Source organism: Rhinatrema bivittatum, chromosome 3, assembly GCF_901001135.1.
Source record: "Rhinatrema bivittatum chromosome 3, aRhiBiv1.1, whole genome shotgun sequence".
NCBI classification, from domain to species: domain Eukaryota; kingdom Metazoa; phylum Chordata; class Amphibia; order Gymnophiona; family Rhinatrematidae; genus Rhinatrema; species Rhinatrema bivittatum.
In genome coordinates, this window is record NC_042617.1 from 98,661,258 (window position 1) to 98,684,656 (window position 23,399).

Genomic DNA, 23,399 nt, shown 5'->3' on the forward strand with positions numbered 1-23,399 from the left:
GGTGGCACCGAGGCAGGGAGAGCAGGCCCTCGAGGAGCGAGTACCTGATCCCTGTAAGGCACCTGAAATAAAGCAGAGGGCCCCCGAGGAGCGGGTACCCAGGTTAGAGATTACCCCGAAGGGCAGAGAGAGAGCTTCCAGCGGCAGCACGGAAGCGGCAGAGTAGCTTAGACCGGCCGAGACCAATCCTTGCTAACTCGGTGAGCTAGCAAACAAGTACAGGCCATATACCCAGATGGCGTGACGTCACTTGAGGGGGACGCCCCCAAGGTTTGCGCCATAGCTGGAATAAAGACGAGGGTAGCGCGCACACGCGCACCCTAGTAGGGCCTTGGGAGGAACATGGCGGGAGGCAATGCCATAGCTGTTCCGGGGACGCCGGTAACCATTTTCCCAAGGTAAGCGGGAGGAGCTGAGAAAAAGGTGAGGCATAAGGGGCGAAGCCATCTGACTCAGACGGACGCAACATTCTGGTTACATCATCTCCCAGAATGGGTTTTGTATAGACCCTGCGAAGCAGAAGGCTATTGTGGACTGGCCCTAACCTGTGGGACTTAAAGCCCTACAATGCTTTCTGGGCTTCACCAATTATTACAGAAGTTCATACCTGGCTACTTGTTATTGGCGGCTCCTCTCACCACCCATATGAAAAAGGGCACTGACACCAAGCATTGGCCGGAAGAGGCCAGCCAGCCTTTCAAGCCTTTGCCATCCAGACCTGTCAAAACGCAAGTTATAAAATCAGGTGTCTGCGTGCACAAGGGGATGCACAATTGTGCACCTTGAGTGCGCCGACCCGCGCTGCCTTCCCCCGTTCCCTTCCCCCTAGCCTGATCTTCCCACCCCTTCCCCTGACCTTCCCCCCCAGCCCTACTCTATCCCCCCCCCCCCCAAAGTTTTATCATACCTTTTGCGCCTGCCTCTGAGCAGGCGCCAGTTGTGCGCGCCGGCAGCCTGCCGGCACGCGATTCTTCGACACAGCGGCAAATGGCCGGTGTCAGAGGCCTCTGGCCCCGCCCAACCCCACCCCACCCCACCCCTTTTTGCAAGCCCCGGAATTTACACGCGTCCTGGGGCTTTACGTGCGTCACCGGGCCTTTTTAAAGTAGGCCCGGCGTGCGTAAGACCGGTTACTCGCGTAACCTTTTTAAAATCCGGCCCATTGTGTCAACACCACTTTGTGAAAGGGCAGGGATTGTGGTAGTACCATTGCTCCCTGAATGTGCAGGTGATGTGTGAAGCGCACATGGACATTGCGGGCGCAGATTTGTTCACGCAACCCGGAGTGAACAAATCTACGCCCGATTTTATAACATGCGCGCGCAGCCGCAGGGGGAGTTTTTAAGGGTTACGCGCGTAACCCTTTTAAAATCCGCCCCAATGAGTTTTATTAAGGTTTGGGCCACCAGAGGCATGGGTGGATATGTATACAAAAGCCCGATTTCCCAAGGGAAAAATGCATCTGCCAGTAATCTTCTTTCTGATTTCCCCTTTGAGCAGGTGGCCGATACCTTCCTCTCCTGGGTGGTTGCAAAAGGTTTCACCCCAGGTGGGCCCTGCTCATGGAAAATCCTGCTTGGTCCATCCTGATCCAGGGTCACTCCTGGGGTTCGGGTGACAACAGGGTCTGTCTGCCAGGATGTTGTCTTTTCCTATCAGGTAAGTGGCTCTTAAGGTCATCTCATGAAAATGGTTTCACTCTACCCCTTGACAGAAAAGATGGGGACAGGTACAACATAATCACGTGACTGTTTTGACTAGAACAATTTTGTTGGCCACTTAATTCCTGGAAACCCTTAAAGCATTCAGCACTTCCCAACTCTTATTTTTCTCGTGGACAGAGAAAGGGCCCTGGGCATGAAGCTGCCCCATCCAGAGTGGAAGCAAGTGTGCTTAGGAAAATTTGGTGAGAAAGGAATTCCAAAGGGTAAATGCAAAATGATCAAATTGGAAGGGGAGAGCCACCTCGACAGACGGTGTATGAGCTCTTCCATGACAAGATGTTGTTCTGTAGTCCCTGAGTGGCTTGGATTCACTGGGATTTTAGGGTCCAGTGGGCTTGTCTCATACAAATGTGACCCATGGAGAGGGCTGCTGCAGAGGAGAGCTGCCATGCATGGAGCGTGAAGGACTTTTGCTCTTTCCAGATAGCTCTGAGAGAATCTGTCCATTCACCACCTGACCCATGTGTGAGACTCTGTAACTGTCTGTCTCCAAAGAAATTAGCTTAGGCCTCTTCTTCAGATATCAAGACTACGCCATCTTTGATCCAATAAAAAGAAATCACAATCTAGGCAAAGGCAATAGAAATGCTGCAATTTTTGCAGTCATGTGGGAATGAATTGGCATAAGTACCTGCAACTATTTGAAAACTGTTCCTTCAATTACTCAGTTCTCTGTTCTCACCTAATTTTTTTTCCCAGTACTTAGGTCTGGCCTTAAAATTGTGCTTTCAGAAGTAGTCTCACGCTGCGATATATACTGAGAATATCTTTTCAATTTTGGCATCACAGCTAGTTTCTGATTAGTGGTTATGAGAAAATAAAATGTAGTTATTATTTCCTAAGTCACTTCCTAGACAAGTGGTATTCACTTCCTTTGTTGAGGGCCACAAAGGGGTCAGGTTTTCAGGTCATCCCTAATAAATACCCATGAGATAGATTTAAATACAATTGAGGCAGTGCGTTTGCAAACCTGTCTCATGGAGTATTCATTAAGGACAGACAGAAAATCCGACCCCTTTGCAGCCCTCAAGGATTGGAAGCTAATAACTGACAAATTGCTTTAAAGCAATGTCATAAAATGTATTAAGCTCAATTTTCACAGTGTCTTACAAGTACAAAGCCCTGTTTTATGCAGGCAAGTGATGCTTTAGAAATCAATCAGGGGCTAGTAAGCATAAAAATAAGTGCACAATCTGGTTTCGCATGGATTTTTATGCTCACTGAGAGGTGTCCTGGGACGCGGAGTTGCAACTCATGTGCATACTACGCATGTGCGTAAGTCGCCCCGAACAAGTTACATTCTGCATGGAGCAGGGGTAACTCTGTGCCAGAAAAGTTGTGCCTGCATTTGGCCAATTACCTGAGGATTTTCAAAGCAAACTCATGTGCTCAAGTTCACTCTGAAAATACTCGGTAAAGTCTGCGGACTGTTCTACTCTTCCCCCCTCCCCCCAGCCGAGGTCAGTATTCAGCAGGTTCCTCCGGTTACGTTCAGGCCAAACTTAGCCGGACACAACAAGCTTTTGAATTTCCTGTCCGTTCGCAGCAGATACGATTGAGCTGGGTGAGTCATTAACCGGCTCAATCTTACCCAGATAAGAGAGGCAGCACAGGAGATATTCCAGGGGCAGGGATTAAGCTTAGCTGAGAAGCGCCAGTATTCAGCTTAAATTTAGCCAGGTGAGCCTGGCGTGTGGCGGAGAGCAGTTCTAAAATTATCCAGGTAAAATTATCCTGATAACTTTAAACCTACTCAGTGGGACTTTCTTCCCGCTGAATATCTCGACTAAAGATACCCGGGATGAGTTAACCAGGGTTAACTTGCCATTTGCCGTGCCACTGAATGTGGATCCTCATAATCTGTAGTCAGAAAAAAAGCTGACAGAACGCAGTATCACTGGGAGACTCAGAAAACAAGATGGAAGGGGAATAAATAGTATGTGCCTGTCCTGCTGAAGTGATGAGGAACAGACCATTTTTCAGCTAAAGTTTCAGTCTCCCGTTCCTGTGCACCGTTATATAAATGGATTGCACAGGGTTTTGTTTTTTTTCTGTCTGCCCATTTCCATGTGCATGTTATAACAAAAGCCAAACCAGTATTTGGGAATGTATGGAAAAATGATCCATTAACTGAAAATGAATAATTCCCAGTTCACCCGTGTAACAGAAATAGCTCATGACAATTGTGTACAACATTTACAAGGAGAGAGTTAAACACAGGCTCCTGCTGTATTGCAATTACAAATAATTATAGCAATGAATTCATTTAATCAATCAATTTCGCCAGTGGTGCACAGAGACGGACAGGGTATAAAACTCGACACTGCTAGTACTACTGCTGGCTGTCATCCAGGAAAGCCCTGATCCATGTTAGGTAAGTGCACATTAATCTGAATTTGGCAGTGTAATCAAGGACCCAACTGAACTGTGAAATTGAATTCTGCAGTGGAACATCATTTGACCATTTTATGTTAAGATTGTGAAGGAAGAAAAAAAAAAAAATCTGCAGCAGCATCAATTTGTCACTGTAGCCTGCTGCACAATACAAAGAAGTCTGGCAGAGCTCCACCCGGGGAGAAGTAGGACTCGGATCACAGTATCGCCCTGATCTTCCACAGGATTGTTTCCATGTGAGAAGGACTGAATATCTGCTCATCAAATGCATCTCAAAGGCTTATATTCTGCAAGATGTAAACCATGAAAATAATTGTGTGCATCCTTTTTACAACAAAGAAAATCACTCTTGAAATAGAAGAAACAGAGAACATGACGGCAGATAAAGACCACCGGGCCCACCCAGTCTGCTCATCCACGTCCACTGAAGCTTGTTTGCTCTCTATTCTGGAAAACCGCAGAGCAGCATAAATGGGCAAATATCTGGAGATTCTCAGCCTACTACAGCATTTCTTCTAATGCTGCTTCTGCTGCTGCAAAAAAAAAAAGTATTTGGGCTGACTTGGGGAATACGTGGCTGTGCATTGCAGAGATTTACTCCTATGTTTAGGTTTTGCATGCACCCCTCTGAATTTTCCTAAACAGCTACCATCATCATTAAGGACAACCACTTCATCATCTAGAACAGTGCTGCATGAATGCCACACTGAAAAGGATCGAGCTCAGCATAGGCCCACAGATATTTTTCAGCGTTATTCTATTTATTTAATTTGCATTTATATCTCCCCTCCCCCTCCCTCCACAACTCTTTTCAAAAGACGTTTGGTGTTTTCTGAAATACCTGGTAAAATGAAACAAAAAACAAATATGCATATTTCTTGTGACAGCCTAATACTGCGCCACAAAACATCACACTGCAATGCATACATTTTGCTTTCACGCTTACTGCACATTGAGGTATTCAATTATGCTGCCAGAGAAGGCACGCACTCGAAGGACTAGAGACTGCAGGCCCCATTCACAAGCAAGTCAGATGAGCAGATTAAGCTCTGACATGAAATCCATCAAGGCACTGTGGTGAAATGCAGCTCAAGTTTCTGAAACTCAGAAGAATACATGCTTCCTTCAGTACTGGTGGGTACATTTTCAAACACTTAGGGGTCAATGCATTAAAGTTTAATGCGCACATTAAGGAGGTAATTTTCAAAGGAAAATGTACATGTAAATGTAACATCCTATCATAGTCATTTTCAAAAGCCCATTTACCCGTGTTAAGTGTACTTAGTATGGGTAAAACCTATTGACAATTCAATAGCGTATAATGTTGCAATTTTCAAAGGCTTTTGAAAATGGGGTTTTGAAAATGACTGCAATAGTATGTTACATTTACATCTTCCTTTGAAAATTACCCTGTAAGGCTATTTTGCATAACCCTAAAAATAGCATGCTATGTAGTCAGATCTTAATATTCCCTTAGGGTCGAATTTTCAAAAGGCTGCGTGCGTAAAACCTGGAAGATACATGCTTGGCCGGGCGCGTGCCGAGTGCATTTCAGAAATGGCCCGGCCACGTGAGTATCTCCCAGTATGTGCAGACGTGCTGGGCCATCCAAAAGGGGCTGGCTGGGGGTGGGGGGGGAGGGCAGGTCGTGGGCCGACTGGGACAGCGGCCATTAGGCCCTGTCCTGGGGAAGCGCACACTGGCAGCCGGCTGGCACGCAGAAGTTACTTCTGCTTGGAAGGCGCAGTAAGTTATAAAACAAAACAATTTTAGCTAGCTAAGTAGGGGTTAGGGATTGGGGAGGAGAGTGGAAGAGTTAGGAAGGGTAGTTAGGGGGATAGGGAACCCGGAAAGGCCTACTCCTGTCACCGTGCATATTTTTCAAAAATTTGCCCCCCCCCCATGCACACGAGTCACAACCCACTCGCACATGCGCGCGTCAATATTAAAATCATGTGCACATGTGTGCGTGGGAATCGTATTTTATAACAATTGCGTAGCGACGCGCATGTTTTAAAATCTACTTTTTAATGAGGGAGCATCATATGTAAATGAGGCTTTACTGGACCACAGCAAATAGCATGGTATTCAGTCCTCCACCCGCTAATTACTTTGAGTCCAGAAAAAGCAAAAATTTAATACCAGCCTTAGACTAGGTGTGAAATTTTTACTATGCATGCTACAGCCTAAAATCCCTGTGCTAAATAGTTATTCATCTAAATGGTGGGTGGGATATGGCAGTCCAGGGTGTGGCTACTTATTCAGGTCACATACAGGTGGATGCAATACGGATGCACTAAAGCAGTGCGTCCAAACTTGGCGCCCGCAGTTTCAACCATGCACAGACTCACCTCCTGGGTGCTCGATGTTGTATTTAAATGAACCTGAAATGAAAAGGGTGGCCAAAACGCACATGGGAGGACCAAAAGTGCATCCTTAGCGCTATCTACTTTGTAGCATGGGAAGTCCGTTTAGCATCGCTAGTGTGCCGAAAATTCTGTTAAAGGGGCATAAATGCGGTTTATGGAACATGAGACAGATGTTCATTGAATATTTTCATTATTACTAGTAGCATTTTTATTATTACATCGACAATTTTCATTTTTCCCCCATCATGACGTCACGATGTGAGTCATGCTTCGCGCCAAAATCCATTGCTGCAAGGAATCGGACAATACTTTTTCTCTCAGTTCTTCCATTGGATCTCTACTGTGAACTGGTGCGTGGGATTCATATTCAAATCCGTAATGCTGGCAGATCTACTCAGCTTCAGTCTCAATAGCAAGAGGTAATTTATTTTTCTTAGGCGAACAGTAAGGATGCCCGCTTGCGGTCGCCCGGGTCCCACTCCTGGCATGGATGTCCAGGACTTGGGCGTCCGTTCGTCAACCGACAGCTATCCCAAGTTTAATGAAGTTATTTGTTTACCTGCGCCTGTAAGTTCTCTGGATTTTTTGCTTGATTAATTGCTTTCCTTTGCTTTATTCTTGCTCGCAATAGCAAGAGAAAAGTGATGAGGGCAAGAAAATGAAGATAATCCATTTTTGAAATGCTACAAGTCACAAGGAAACTGTTCAGGAAAGTCTGCTACCGTCAGCACCGCCACAATAATGCCAGGTCTAGGTATGGCACAAAAATGTACTCATAAAAAAGCTCGCTATGGACACCCTTGTTTTAAGCGTGCATTACAATATGGGGAGTAATAGCTAATTGGCTCATTTACATGCACTTTAACTGCGACGGGTGCTATTCGCTACGCGTTTGCTTGGACGTGTGTTATGGACACGCTAATCCCTGCTTAGCATTGGGCGCACGTTTAGCACATCCAAAATGCACATCTAAGGCGCAATTAGGGGCGCACTGGTCGTAACGCTCGATATAACATCGACCTGATAGCCAGATAAATGGCGATATGCATACTTATCAAGCTGGATAAACTTTGTGAATTAAAATGAAAGAATGCCAGATACAAAGTAATATTTAGTGGGCACATGGAAATAACAAGGTATATTTTCCTCCAAGCATTATTTAACATTTGCTTGCTAAGATCTAAAATGTAAAACCTACCTCGGACCAGGTGTTACATTTTTAGAGCGCATGTTATTTAAAAGGATTAGTTACCAGCAATCATTGGGCCTAAAATATGAAGGTAGTGTACAAGAGTTGGCACTGGCGTCAATAAGATTGATGTGCCAGGGCTGACTGAGACACCTTCTGGTATTAGGCAAGGGTATTAGGCGCCTTAGGAAAACCTTCTGCCTTTCATCCTCCCCCCCCCTCCCCGTCACACTGCCCACCTGGGGCTGAAACCCGCCGCACCTCGGCTGGTTGTTACCCTCCCCTCCCTCAACCTCCCCGTCCCCTGCCATCTCCAATGCCGCCGCTGCACACGATGTACCCTCCGGGTAAAGCGGGGGCGACTGCTGGTGTGCTCTCTCTGAGAGAGGCCATGGCGGTGGAAGAGTGGCCGAAGCTGATGGGGAAGCAATTCCTGTACGCTGTCAGCGGAGAGGAGTTCTGGTTCTAGGGGAGATCGGGCACCAGGGTTGGCGAACTGGGGTGATCTGAGCTGTGACTCATCGAGACAACAACAACCCCGAGCTGGCAGTAAGACATGCCGGTTCCCCGTTCCCCCTCTTCCTTCCCTTCCTGTCCTCTCCGTACTGTTGTCATCGTTGCCCCTTGCTTTGCTCCTCTTTGCTGTGAGCGGGATAAGCTCCACTCGCAGCCCCTCACTGCTGCTCTTCAGCGCCCCCCCCCCTAATGGTTGGCGCCCAAGGCGACCGCCTAGTTTGCCTAATGGGACGTGCCAGCCCTGGATGTCAGTCCTTCTCCTTGCAGACTCTTTGGGCTGGATGTCGTGTGAGAGTATGGGTTGGTTATCCTGGAAGTGTGTGGCACAGGATGATGTCATTGCCGTTCTGCTCCAATTTCTTTACATGTTCCTCCTCCTCTGCAGACATCTGAGGCATGTGATTTTAATCCAGTTTTCATTTCCCCTGACAGTCTCTTCTTTTCTAACGCAGCCCTTTCTAAGCCAGCCTGGATTTGTCAATAGTATGGCAAACATCTGGGAAGAGCAGGCTTATTGAAGAAGATGTGCTGCCTTCTAGCTGCGATGAATCTCCCACCGCAGTGAACAGTCCTTGGCTTCCTAACTTAGCCCTTCTCCTCCCAGGCAGTGTGTAGGGAAGAAGAGAGGCTGGGGTGAGCTTGGAGCAGACATAACCGAACAGAGAGCTTCCCTGCTTTCTAAGTGAGCTTTTCCCAGGGGGAGATCCAAGATGGCGTCCTAAGGAGAGGTCGCAGTGAAGTGAGCTCCGTACAACCAGAAACTCTTCAGCGTCTATTATGCCCCATACTAGGAGAAAGGGGCGAATACGTCAGGAAACCTCTGTTCCTGAGGTAGTAACCCCTTCTCAATCAACAATACCGAGCTTCTTCACTCCGAATATTGTTTCGACTCCGGGAGGGAGGTCCGCGGAGGTGTTGGGCGAGGGACGCGCTGACTCACCTCAGGACACACAGACATCATTGAGCCCCGGAGAGCCCGAGAAGCCTATTCCTCCAGCCCACAGCCACAACCTTGACCCGGGTTGGGTTAACCCTCAACGAGGAGCAGAGAGTGAGCCCGCTGCAGAGGAGGAGAGAGGAATGGCGGCTGCGAGTGCACCGGTGAACAGCAGCAGCGTGGTAGTAAGGAGCCGTGAAGACCGGAGGGCTAAAATGGAGTCGAATGTCGACTTGGGGCTGACTGCTGCTCGAATAGAGCTAATGGAGGAAGAGGACTCGACAAGCGAAACCTTGAGGGTTTCAGAAGTTTGCCGAGGGGATAAGGTAGGCACGATCCCCGTTCAAAAACTGATCAAACCTAGAGAGATAACATTGGAAACGGTTTGGAGTGCCTTAGTAATATTGGAGAAATCAATTGCAACGTTAACACAGGCATTAGTAAATAATCAAGAAGCCATAAAAAAGATAGAACCATGTGTAATTCAACATGAAGTTAAAATAAAAGAAATAAATGAAAAAATGTCCGCTCTTCAAGAAACCCAGACAAATCTGATTAAATCTGACTTAACAACTACTCGTAAGATTGAAAACATGGAAAACACTCAAAGATACTTAACTTTAAGAGTTTTAAATTTTCCTCAAATAAGATTGATCTCCTTGAGGGATCAATTTAAAAAGTATCTTATAGAGAACTTACTAATGCCGGCTGAAACTGTTCCCCCCATTGCAAATATTTTCTATGTTGGTAATAAGAATTTAAATAATCCAATCTTGAATGATGGTGATAATCTAACAGCTTTTCTTGAAACATCTTCGGAGGAACAGGTCGAGTTCCGTGGAACTATCTCTGTAACATTTGTCTTTCCAACAGACAGAGAAATGGTGTTAAAGCTATTTCTCAGAAACAGGGAGAAAGAGTTCTACGGACAAAAGATTTGGATTTTCCCGGACATTACTAAGGTGACGCAAATTAGGAGGAAAAAAATGCTAGATATGCGCCAGGAAGCAAGATTGATGGGGGCCAGAGTTACGATTAGATACCCATGTAAATTTATTCTAATATGGAATGATATTCGCTATGTTTTCTTCGAACCAGATCCAATGCGTGTGTTTCTTGATAGTCATAAGATAGAGAGAGTGCCACCTGAAAACATCTCAAGCATGAATAATAACATAAATCCTCCTTAATTACTTATAATTAAATATTGCTTGTTACGTTCCTAAAATTTATCTTGGATCCCCCTGTATACCGCTTAAATATTCAGATATGATAGAGAAGCTAAGATAGGTACAAATGATGTTTAATTTGTTTCCTAAATATTTTTCTTATATGTTTTATGATTGTCCTAAGAGAATGAATAATCTCAAGGTGAATTGATTTCTGTATATCATATGAAAAATAATAAAAAAAAAAAAAAAAAGTGAGCTTTTCCTCTCTTGTCAATCAGGGACAGAAGGGCAGGGGGTGATCCTGGAACAGAAAGAGCAAAGGAAGATCGTTTGGGGAAATTTAGGAGCAGCTGAGTGGGTGCTCATTGGGAGATGAAAAGAGAGGTTGGGGATGAAAAGGAATCTGCTGGGGGGCTTGTGTTTGTGTGGAAGAGAGGGGCACAGCGTTCATGTATGTGAGAGAGAAGGGATTAATGCCGTTTGTGTAAGAGTATATGCTAGACTGGGTGGGAGGCTAGAGAGAGGATGCTAAGGATGTGCATTTGTTTCAAATGAATGCATATTTTGAAATGTACAAGTTCATTTTTTGGCTCATTCCGAATGGAAAAAAACAGAAAATCGACTTAGTAAAAATGTTTAAATATTTTCTGTCCAAAATAAATAAATAAATAAATGAGTGAATGAAAGAAACGGGGACTCCTCAGATGGACATCACTGCCTCCTCCCCCCTCCCAGAGCTGAAAAGGAGCCTCCACACCCCTCACATTCACCTTCTGTGCAGTTTTCAATGAGGAAAGAGGCAGGAATAATCCCAGTCACTCCTGCCCTGCTGATTCCCACACCTCAATGGCACCAGCTGGCCCGAGGCAGGCACCATTTTGTTCTACGGGCGTATGCTTTACAGCCATGAAACACTGGCACCGGACTCAGGGTCAGCTGGTGCTAATGTGAAGTGGGAGCTGGTGGGGCAGAAACAACCGGGGATCTGGGGATCACTCCTGCCCCTTCCTATATGGACAAATGAAAGCTTGGGAGGCCCTGGCTCAGTTGCATGACGGACAAAGAGGACCGAGGAGGCTCGTGACAGTTGCAAATCGAGGTGAAAGGCCTAGGAATGGCCTGTTTTAGTTTTATTAATTGTTTTAGTTTTATTAATTGTTTATTTTGGTTCAGCAAATGAATCAAATCCGGGGTCGGCGTGCGCAAGGGGGTGAACGTTTGTGCACCTTGCGCGCGCCGAGCCCTGTGCGCGCTGCCCGTTCCCTCCGAGGCCGCACCGAAATCAGCCTCAGAGGGAATTTTTTTGTTTCCTCCCCACCTTTCCCTCCCTTCCCCTAGATAACCCACCCCCCAGCCCTAACTAAATCGCCCCCCTATCTTTATTTTAAAAGTTACCGTAACTCGCGCGTGCCGGCCAGCTGCCGGCGTGCCATTCCCCGGCCCGGGAGCAGTTTTGGAGGCTTCGGCCACGCCCCCAGAATGCCCCTAGGCCAGCACCACGCCCCCAACATGCCCCCCAAGCAAAGCTCCGGGACTTGCGCGCGCCAGCAGCCTATGCAACATAGGCTCGGCGTGCGCAGGGGGAGCTGGGGGCAGGTTTTCGAGGGGTACGCGTGTATCTTATGCGCATACCTCTTTGAAAATCTGCCCCTTAGAGAATTGAACAAGACAGTGTTCTCCAATGTTTCACTGCTCATCTTTAGAATTTGCTTCACAGATTTTTCTACCAAATTTCCATTGCTTGTAGCTAAATATTCTAGGTTTTTATTTCAAAAAATACTCATTACTTTTCTTAACCTTACATTTTCCTTGGTTTGTAATAATTCTGAAACCTTCTGAGGGAAGAAATCATCAGATTTAGCAGTGCAGGGACTGACTTTACCTTTGGAATGCACGCTGCGGTTTCTGAGAGGCGAGGGTAGGTATAGGAGCTGTAGGAATGGCCTTGCATGCTCATTTTGAAAACACCTGCTCCGTAGGGAATGATTGGCTCCTGCAAGCCAGACCCTGATTGGGACCGTTGTCGTATGGCTGGTTGGGGGCTTGTCGGGATTACATAAGATGACATTGGTCTCTTGTCATAATCATCCTTCGGTGGTCCATTTTCCCATTCACTATATTCGAGTCTTTCTCTTGAGCTCTCACTGAGCATAACAGTTCTAGAAGGAGTACACTGAAAGGGATCCCTGTAATCTAAAGAAGATCCCATTGCAAGCCTTTGATACTCCCACTTGAGTCCAATGTGTTCAGCTGCTTTGCTCTTTGTTTCCAAATGTATGGGGTAATCTGGAGGGTACCTTGGAATATCTGTTTTTAGGAGCATAGCTTCTGGAAAATAGGCATCGCAGGATTTCGTTTTCATTGCATGTCCATTTTGCTTGATAACTTTGCCACTTTTACAGTATCTATCTACTTCCGGTTCATGCAGGCTCTTTTCAGAGTGCTTCTCAAATACTGAATCTTTAGCAATATCCGCCTCATATGAATACTGGGAGTGGGTGGAAAAGCCATTTTCCTCAGCATGGCTTTGAGCATGGTTGGGATTTCTCTGGTGTGGTGTAGGAGGGCTTTCCTTCCGTAGGGAATTGGAACGTGTCACTGAAATATTGTCAAATTCTTCTAGCAAGCCATTGATTGAAGTATCCTTTTGTGGCTTATTTCCTCTAACAATAGTCTGGAGAAAAAAAAACAAACAAAGAAAATGTTTAGCCAGATAAATTGTTGCAGATATTCAGCAGAGTATTGCCAATTAGATGGGTGGCTGAATATAGCAGGATAAAGGCTTAATTAGCCAGATAAACTTACCTAACTAACTTTAGGGCTACTCTTGGCACAACCAGATTTAGTCGGTCACCTGGCTAACTTTGAATATCTGAGTTGGTTGGATAAGTTGCCCATCTAACTTACCTCTGCTTTGAATGCCTCCAGCTTACCTGGATAACCTTTGTCCAGCAGAATAGACTGGAAGCTTTCAGAGCAGCAGGAAACTGAAAACCTGTACTTTATCTGGCTAAAGTTTCCACTAAGACAGACTGTTTCAATATTGACCACCTTATTAATGAGCCCATGAGTATTTAATGTTTTTATAAATGAGTCTATGCATTAAAACGGAATGGATATCAGTCCTGAGGTCAGCACATTCACCTAGCCAGTTATCATTACTGCATGCGTGTAACTTTATCCAAATATTCAGCAGGGGATAAGTCTGCCTCTGAATATACCCAGATAAAGTTACGCACATTAATTTACCTGGCTAACTTTGGAACGAGCATATTTCTTTATGAGACTTGTGCCTGTAAATTTATCCAGACAGCGCTTGCTGTCTGTCTTCACGGGCTAAACTTTAGCCCATCCCTGGAATGCCTCTAGGTCCACCTCTTTTTATCTGGATAAGTTTTATGCACACAGAATTTATCCCTTGGTGGGTGAAATATTTAAATCTTGGCTTTTGCTCGGCTAACTCTAAAATGTAGCCAGATGAAGCCTATGAATATCGACCTTAACATATTAATTTGTTAAATAAAGTTTTATATGCTTGGGGGTCCATATTCAAAGGCATTTAGCCAGATAATTTACAAGTTAACCAACTAAATGCTGACTTTTGAATATTTTAGGGATTTATTCAGCTAAACAGCTACGTTTTTTAGTTTCACCAGTTTTATAAATGGATTAGTCTGTGACTCCAATAGCTAAGGTTAGAACAATCTTAAAAGTACATTGAACATGCAGGCAATGGATGACATTCATTAGGGTGATTATAATAAATATATATATGATTTAAGGAAAATGTTCTTTTGAAGGGAGCAATGGCATGCAGTGACATTCACAGTCAGTAAATGCATCCCACGGTGCAATCATCTTCTCTCTCAGCCGCTCCCTGGAATAATCACTTTACCTCTCGCCCCTTCCCCCTCCCAGCATAATCACCTTCCCTTCCCTCTCCTGCCCTCACCATGGCATAATCACCCTCCCCTCTTCGCACCGTGGCATAATCACCCTCCCCTCTTCGCACCGTGGCATCACCACCCTCCCCTCCCTCTTCTTATGCCCGGTTCCCTATCACTTTCTCCCCCTTGACAGAATCATTCTCCTTCTCCTTGGCTTAATCACATTCCCTTCCTCTCTCCCCCCTCCATCCCCCTGGGAGGAGCAGGTGAAATGCCGGTGTGCATGCATGTGCTGCTTATTTTGGGTGGAGGGAGCCAGAGAATAGGAGCTATATTTGCTGTGATTTTTAAATTGTTGTGTCCCTAGGAGTTCCCAAGACATCTAAAACTCTTGAAAGGGGTACAATTGTCATGAATGTTTGAGAATCCCTGCACTACTCCCTACACTCTACTACATCAAGATCTCGTACTAAGAGATGCAGATTGGAAAACAGAACAAATTAGACTACACTAAAACAGGCTAGCAGGATACCTCACCTCGGTCCCACATGCAAAACACAGACAGACCCTCATCAAACAGAGAAGGAGTGACCACAAATTAGAAACAGAAATATGGATAAATTGCCTGGGAACCCCAAGAAACAGGACTCTGCCTGCAATGCAACACCAGAGAAATAAAAACAGAAATGCATTTCCTCCTATATACCATATAGAAATATTCAGAGAGGCACATTTCTCAAAATAAGAGAAAATCAAATTATTCTCACTTTCCATCCACTACCATAGAAACAGCAGCTATATCTCATTCTCCAAGCCCCACCATGTCATGTCCCCTGCAGTCTCTCTCTCTTAACCCCTCAGCTTCCTAGCATTCTCACTCTCAACCCCCTATTCCTTGTCCCCCCCACCCAGAGTTTCCAGAACTCTCTCACTCTCAGTCCCTCCAGAACTCTCTCACTCTCAGCCCCCAGTTCTCATTCACTCAAGCTCCCCAAAACTCACTCACTCTCACCCCCCCCCAGAGTCCCTAGAACTCACTTACTCTCAGCTCCCCAGAGTCTGCAGAATTCTCACTCACTCTCAGCCCCCAGAGACCCAGAACTCTCACTCACTCTCATCACCCCCAGAGTCCCCAGAACTCTCTCACTCTCATTCCCCCCAGTCCCCAGAACTTTCACCTACTCTCAGCCCCCCAGTCCCCAGAACTCATTCACTCTCAGCCCTCCAGTCCCCAGAACTCATTCGCTCTTTGCCCCCAAGTCTCCAGAACTCTCACTCACTCTCAGCGCCCCATGTCTCCAGCACTCACTCTCAGCCCCCCAGAGTCCTTAGTAGTCTTATTCTCTCCCAGTCCTGCCAGAGTCTCTAGTACTCTCACTTGCAACCTCTTCTCTCCCTCTCCTAAATTCCCCAACAATCAAATCTCCCTCCCCCAGGTCCCCAGCAGTGAGCACTCTGACCTTCTGCTTGAGCCTCTTTGAGAAACCAATGCTCCATAGGGGCCTGGGAGATCCTTACAACTGGCTCCACTGTTGCTGTGGTGCTGCATCTTCTTTTGACTCAGCCTTATACTCTGTATAGGCCACATAACACAGCCAGCATGGCCTGAAGGGAAGCTCTGCATGATGCAGTCAGCAAAGCAACTGGGACATCTGCTTCAGATGGAGGTCCGGTCCTGCCTTCTGCACCACGTTATACTACTACGCTGGCATCACTGATGAGGGGCCTGGAAATGCTGCTCCTATTGGCTCCACCCCAATGTGACTCTTGCTGCTTGGCTCCTTGCTATTGGCCCCTGCATGCTTTGTCAGCTTCCACTTGCTCCGCAGCTCCACCTGGTAAAAGGAGCAGAGGGCTGCATCCGAGGCAGTGGTGCCAACACTGCTAAAAAAAACAAAAACAAACTGCAAAAAGAAAGGCAATTAGGGCCAGGGAGTCAGTGAATCCCTTGAAGGCCCTGACCGCCTGCCACTGGAAGGGACTGTTTACTACATCCTCCCATGTAATAAAGGATGAAAAGATGAATCCTTTCGCAGCCTCTCATAGATTGCAATTCTAAAGAGCTCAGAATACTCACTTAAAGAACTTGCACAGCTATGTTGTACAAATATAAACGTGCACTATCTCACTGTGATCTATGAAGAGAAATAAAGGTGGTGGTGGTGGGGGGGGGGGGGGAATGGGGACTTAAGCAGAGGAATATTAGATTCTACCCCACATTATTGCAGAAAACGTTCTTTAGAAGTATTCATTACTATAGTCAATAAAAAATCTCCAGGGTACAAGAAACGGGGTTATGCTATGTGGTACAAATATACTGCTAATGAATCACAAGTGCACTCTGCTACCAGTACAATGCAATATATACGTATAATAAGCAGCTCTACAGTAAAAACCCCATGGGGACAATATTAAAAAGCAACCAGCCAAATAACTTGAAAGTTATATAGCTAAATGCTGACTTTTGAATATTGGGGGCATTTATCTAGCTAAAGTTTATCCAGATTTTAAAAAAGAAGCATCCTGGAGGCGATGTAAAGCTATCCAGCTAACTTAGCCAATTCTGGACTTGATGTGGCTTTCTTCATTCCTATTCACTATTGGGATAATTGTTCGTGTTTATGGTTAGACAAGGACAATTTTCAAAGGCTGGTGGATGCCTGGAATGCCCTTCCGGAGGAGGTGGTGAAGACAAAAACAGTGAAAGGATTCAAAGGGGCATGGGATAAACACTCTGGATCCCTAAAGGCCAGAGGACGGAAATGAAGAAAAGGGTGCATGGGGGTAACCTGCTTGGTGCGATGGTTACTACCTTAGCAGAAGCATGGGGATTACGTCCCTCAAGCAATATGCCTTGATTCTTTTGACGCAACCGCAGCATTAATCTCCGCTTTGATGGCGGGGGTGGGGGGGGGGGGCAAAGGGAAGGGGGAATTGGATTCAGATGGCCCTGACTTTCATGGTTCTGATGTGCAGACATAAAGGAAAAAGCACAGGACTGCTTCGACGGCCAAGTCCAAAAGGAAAGCACGTTCAAGCAGCACTGTTTGAATTTTCAAGAAGGCTCCTCACCCAGTAAAAATGCAGCTTAGCAGTACTTTTGTATGGGTTTGACAGTTGCTTGGTTTTTTATTGTAAATATTAATACCCTTATCATAAGGCATGGGGGTAACTGAATGGTCTGTCCTTAAGAGAAACTTGGAGGTAACCTGCATGGCGCAGCAGATATTACCATAAGAAGTATGTTGGGCAGACTGGATGGACCAGTGCAAGGTGTTGCATATAGGGAAAAATAACCCTTGCTGTAGTTACACGATGTTAGGTTCCATATTAGGAGCTACCACCCAGGAAAAAGATCTAGGCATCATAGTGGATAATACTTTAAAATCGTCAGCTCAGTGTGCTGCAGCAGTCAGAAAAGCAAACAGAATGTTAGGAATGGTTCTACACCTCAAACAGGTTCTGAAGGACAGATTGGCCAAACCTGCTGTCATGTTGGCCATGTATATCCAGAAAGTAATGAGATATAAATAAGTGGATGGAACTCTACACCTCAACTCTGCAGATCTCTTCTATGGGGACTTCTCGTCACTTCTCGTCTGACAGAGGGGCCATTGCCGCTGTGTCGGAGGATCACGTGCCGGCAAGCTGCCAGCGTGCGCAAATTGCGCCTGCCCAGAGGTAGGCGCAAAAGGTAAGACAAGAGTCAGGGGGGGTTAGAGTAGGGCTGGGGGGGGGAAGGTTAGGGGAAGGGGTGGGAAGGTTAGGTTAGGCGGAAGGGAACGGAGGAAGGCACCCCTTTGCACGCGCCGATCCCAGATTTTATAACATGTGAGCATGTTATAAAATTGGGCGTACATGTGCTTGCGCCAGGTAGCGTGCGCACGTGTAGGCCGCGCACGCTTCTTTTAAAATCTACCCCATAGTTTTCAGCCTTCCTTGGGTGAATAACAGCAGATACTTCCCTCTGGGGAGAGGGAAATTCCTAGAGCACCTGAACTTCATCCCCTTTGAAATGTCTGAAAAGCAGAATATAAATCAAATAAATATTTTTCTGAATATTACTGTTATAATAGAGTTTATCTGGATGACAGTCATGACTAAGAAAGAGATATTCAGCATTGCTTGAATAAAGATTTTTGGGATGGGCCGGTCCCATGGCTCAGACTACAGTCTACAGTCTAAACAACATTGTGTAAATATTTTGGATTTTTAACACACTGGAGCCCAAAGAACAGTTAGAGCACTCTTCCTGTGGGGAGTCAGATACATTTTCATTTTTTTGATATGATAGTCAAAGATAAGGAAAATACATGTATTCATGTCACATCATATCGCGTGCCTTTTCCTTTTTAAATGACAGCTGTCAGCCACCCATTGGCTTAGACAGTACCCATGCTGCAAACAAGCAAGGTGAGTGCGGCAGTTCTATTGCTCAGACAATAAAGGTTCTCGCTTAGTAAGTAAATGGTTTGCTATTTCCACATAAGCTGCCTCACATCCTTTGAACATTCGAATAGCAAGTGCTTTTGTTTAATGCCCTGCGTGCGTAAATCCGTCTGGATTTATGCGCGCAGGGCCCTCACGCGCCGGAGCGCCTATTTGCATAGTCGTAAGTCCCGGGGCTTTGTAAAAGGGGCGTGTCCTAAAATGACGCGGCGTTTCGGGGGCGTGATGCAGCATTGCGGGGGCGTGGCACTGGCCCAGGGGCGTGGTCGAGGCCTCCTGACCAGCCCCTGGGTTGGGTGATGGCGCGCCAGCAGCCCGCTGGGCACACAGATTTACGTCTGCTTATAGCAGGCGTAAATCGTGCAACAAAGGTAAGGGGGGGTTTAGATAGGGCCGGGGGGGGGGGGGGGGTTAGGTAGGGGAAGGGAGGGGAAGGTGGGGGGAGGGCGAAGGAAAGTTCCCTCCGAGGCCGCTCCGAAATCGGAGCGGCCTCGGAGGGAACAGGCAGCGCGCGCTGGGCTCAGCACGAGTAGGTTGCACAAATGTGCACCCCCTTGCGCGCGCCGACCCCGGATTTTATAAGATACGCGCGGCTATGCGCGTATCTTATAAAATCCAGCGTACTTTTGTTCGCGCCTGGTGAGCGAACAAAAGTACGCGCTCGTGCAAAATTATAAAATCTACCCCTAATTTCATTATGTGATCTTATAATTTCCATGTTGTTACATGTTAAAAGATATGGTGGCAGCGCTGTGAGTTCAGGGTGCTCTGACATTTTCAATGCATCTTTTAGAATACCGGGACTTTCATATGGGAAGCTAGTATGTGCAACAAGCCCCTAAGGAAGGAGGTTTTCTTCCAAAACATTGCAATGTCAGGTGGAAGAAGGTTTCTGTGAAACACTTTGGACAATCAGCACACTTTAGCCCGAAGAACATTGGGAGACAAGAAGGTTTCTGTTAAACATCTTGGACATTCAGCACATTTGATCCCGAAGAACACAGTAGAGCACTCTTCCCAGAATACCTAAGCACGCAGATAAATGCAAACCTTTAATTCTATTATACGATGCTTAAGGATACGTTTTAAATGCTGCAAAAAAATTATTCAAAAAAATATATAAACTCACATAGTAAATGACCAATGATTATAAATTCAGCATATCTTAAGGGGTTTTGAAGCATTCACATGGTGCAAACCCAGCGCTATATGATGGTCATTTATATATTTATCATTTGAGTTTTTCTCACTATAACAGTAGATAAGTGAGATCTTTATGGGTTTGATACTAAGACTCTTACACTTGTTGGGTTCTTTAGTTTTGTACTGTCAGACTACAGTGTGGCATGCCTCAGCACAGGGTATCTATATTTGCATCCCCAGGCCAATGGGACCAGTCGGGTCTGGGTATGCTGTAGAGGTGGCGTGATCATGCTTTGCAATGGGGTGGGGAAGGAAGTGACCAATTCAGAGGCGGCTCCAACCTGCCAGTGATTGGCGCTGAGGGATACCTCTGCAGAGGTGTTCTTCCATCCTTCGTATTAGTGTGGATTGCTATGCTGCCTGTAGGGGCGGGAGACTAGAGGAAAAATGTGACAGAGATAAAACTAAAGCAAACAAAAAATATACATTTGGGGTGAAAAGGAGGCAGAACCAACATATATATTATATTATTTACCCTCACTCCACTCTGTCCCTAACTGGCCCAAAAGAGTTTATTCACCCACACACTCACATGCAGAATGTATTTGCCTCCTGGAGGGCTCCACCCCAAATATCTTTACTCCTGACTGGGGCAGGATTAAGTCCAGCTTTACCTCACTTTTGCCATGCAGCTCCCATTATGTTATATGGGAGATAATTGAAAATTTGTGATAGTTATTATTTTCTTTCTATAAACAAAAAGGGAAAACATGCAGCAGCATAGCTTCAGGAAAGCTTGCCAACAATTTGTAGAGAAGGTTTGTGTGTGCGGATGGTATCTGTATGTTGGGGGTGTGGGGGGTGTGTGGGGGGGGGTGGTAGAGATGTGTTTACAATGTGTGGGTGTAGGTGGGGATGTGTATGAGTATATTATGTGTGGGCGTGGGTGGAGTTGTGTGGGGGGGATGTATATGTATGTATGTACATGCATGGATGGATGGAATGTATGTGGTTGTAGGATTGTGTAGGTTGTGGGTTCCTGTGGGTTTTGTGGGTATAGGAGTGTGTGAGTTTGTGGTGGGTGTCGGGTGTATATATGGTGGTATGAGTTTGTGTGTAAGAGTGTGTGGCTTTTTCTGTGGTGAGTATGTAGGAATTTGTGGGTGTATATGTGGGGGTGTGGGAGAAAGAAGACAGGTAGATGAAGGTACATAGAAATGTGTATTTGTACCGTGACAGTGTGGAGGGGTGGTAAATGAATAGATGCATATAAGAAATTGGAATGGGTGCATGGGGGGTTGAGGGTGTGACTGTGTTTGTAAGTGTTTATGGATAGGTGTGGGGGTGTAAAATTGTATGTGATGGGTACAGAAGTATGTGGGTATGGGTTTGTATGGAGTGTGTGAGTATATATGTATTCCAAGGACTTATTATCTAAAAGATTTTTCTTTGCCTGTTTCATGTGCAAGATTGTAGTGGGTGTGGAGGTGTAAGAAAATGTAGAAGTGTAAGATTGCGTAGAAAAGCTTTTGGTAGGTGTGTTTGTTGTGAGGTTTATGGGGTAAAGAGTGTATGTGTAAGGTGTGTATGAAGAATGTGGATACCTGTGGGTGGCAGATGAGTAGAGATCTATGGGGATCTATAGGTGATAACCACTCTTAGATCATGACTCAAATTGTGATTAGGTGCCGTATTAATTTGTGTACAGCTATTAACTTTTAAAAATGATTATTCAATTTTAAACTTTATGCAAATAAAATCTGGTTGAAAAATCTTCTTAATTCCTTGTTAGGTGGACGCTCAAATCATGCAACTTTCCTCATGTGAAACTGCTCAACTTTTAAAATTGTTGAAACTTCTAACACTTATCTTGTTGAATGCTGTTCTTGTAATCAAAGCTTGCTTCTACAATAGTTGAGACTCATGCCCGTCCTTAAGAATCTTGCTTGCCCAGCACAGTTAATATCTGTACACAAATTAATACGGCACCTATTCACAATTTGAGTCATAACCTAAGAGTGGTTATCACCTACAGAAGAGGTACCAGACATCAGAGTTTGGCATAAGAATTATTGATTCCCCGTTTTGTCGTTTGTATTTATTACATAGGAGGACTCATTAAAGAGGCTTGAGTTTATTGTAGGACAGAAATAGTGACAGAATTTAATAAAGCATAGGTTAAACATAGAGGATTTATGAAGAAGTGAGGAGAACTCCCAAGACCAACTGCAGTCTATGGCAATACAGGAATTGAGCTGGGCAGATTAGAATAAACCTTGAAGACCTTATCCGCTATCATGTTCTATGTTTCCTAGTCTATCAATAATGAAAATCAAAACATATAGTATTGCATTATCATGTTTAATTGTGCTTCAAAGGGGAAGGCTGCTATTTGTTACCATGAATACTATTTATAGAATTCATCAAAGTACATCTATCAGTGCAAAATATCTTGCAGCTTTACTTAGATCAATAATACAATAGAATAAGGAGTATGGGTGAAATTTATGTCACAGTAGCTGTCATGCATTAAAATTAATAGAACACAATCTATTTGAATTAAAGTTCACTACTTCCTAACACTAGCTTTAATTTCCTTTCTATTGCTTTCAGAACAGTTTCAGTGTTTACTCTGCATAGCAGTGACAGTACCCATATTTCATACCGTCCCTTTTGTGGTCTGTCCTCTAGTGATAAGCTATAATGGATCTTTCACTCAGAACAGCTGTCTCCCCTTGTTTCAAAGAAGAGATGAAAAACTGCTTCTGCTCTCAAATAGTGTATTAACCTTGACAATAATGAAGTGAGCAATTAACAGTTGCGCCCTCATAAGACCTTGCATTTATTGTCTTTATAAGTTCTGCATGTTATCAATTCAGAATACATTATCTTCCGTCATCCTAAGAAAAACAATTTTAGCACAGCAGTGTAAGTGAATTTACATTTGTATGCAATGTTAAGTCCAATCCAGCACGCTTTTGACTCTAACCAGCTCAGAACTACTTGATCTTATTCATAAGACTCTTGTACCTATCTAATGATATGCTTTGTCATGCATTACTAAACTTTGCAAAGTAGTTGGGAAAAATAAAGTCTTGCAATTACTGGGCTGCATTATGTGACTGTTTACGGAAATCTTTCAATGCATAATCACTTTATCATGAGGAACAGTTCAACGATAAAACATCTTTAACAATAACTGATGACATCACAGTGTGCTCTAGTCAGGGATTAAAAATTTCATCTCAGACTTTCTTTGATAACATTGGTTATCCTAAATCTGACAAGCTTTGCTAAGGATGTATTCAGAAAGTTGGCCTTGGTATTCTCCCACTGACCCTACATCATATGACTTTAAAACAATTGTGGGGAAGGGAGAGGTAGTTAAAGTCCAAGAGAAATCAAGTTGTGTTACACTCTGGTCTAGGTGTTGGGAGATTTCATGTGTCTCTCAAAACATGTTTTTAGATGTGCAGCTGAAAAGTGAATAATTAATAGAGGCATGGGAGAGAGACTCCTGAACTTCCAGAAGAGACAGAGCCATGCTGCTTTTCTGGGCCCTTTTAACAACAGTAAAGGAAAGTATTATACTGTATTATTTTTATAACCATTGCCTTTG

The 23,399-nt window shown here is 44.9% G+C and overlaps 1 protein-coding gene across 8 annotated transcripts in view; it reads right to left on the reverse strand.

Annotated features, from left to right (window-relative positions):
• Positions 1-23,399, reverse strand: part of PAK5 (p21 (RAC1) activated kinase 5) — a 261,295-nt gene that overhangs the window by 38,954 nt on the left and 198,942 nt on the right. For 7 of the 8 annotated variants that reach the window (XM_029593513.1, XM_029593518.1, XM_029593512.1 and 4 more), the window contains exon 3: positions 12,184-12,975. The exons of the other annotated variant lie outside the window; for it this stretch is intronic. In XM_029593513.1, coding sequence (XP_029449373.1) covers positions 12,184-12,975 — 792 coding nt within the window. The remainder of the gene's footprint in view (positions 1-12,183; positions 12,976-23,399) is intronic. 8 annotated transcript variants of the gene reach the window in all.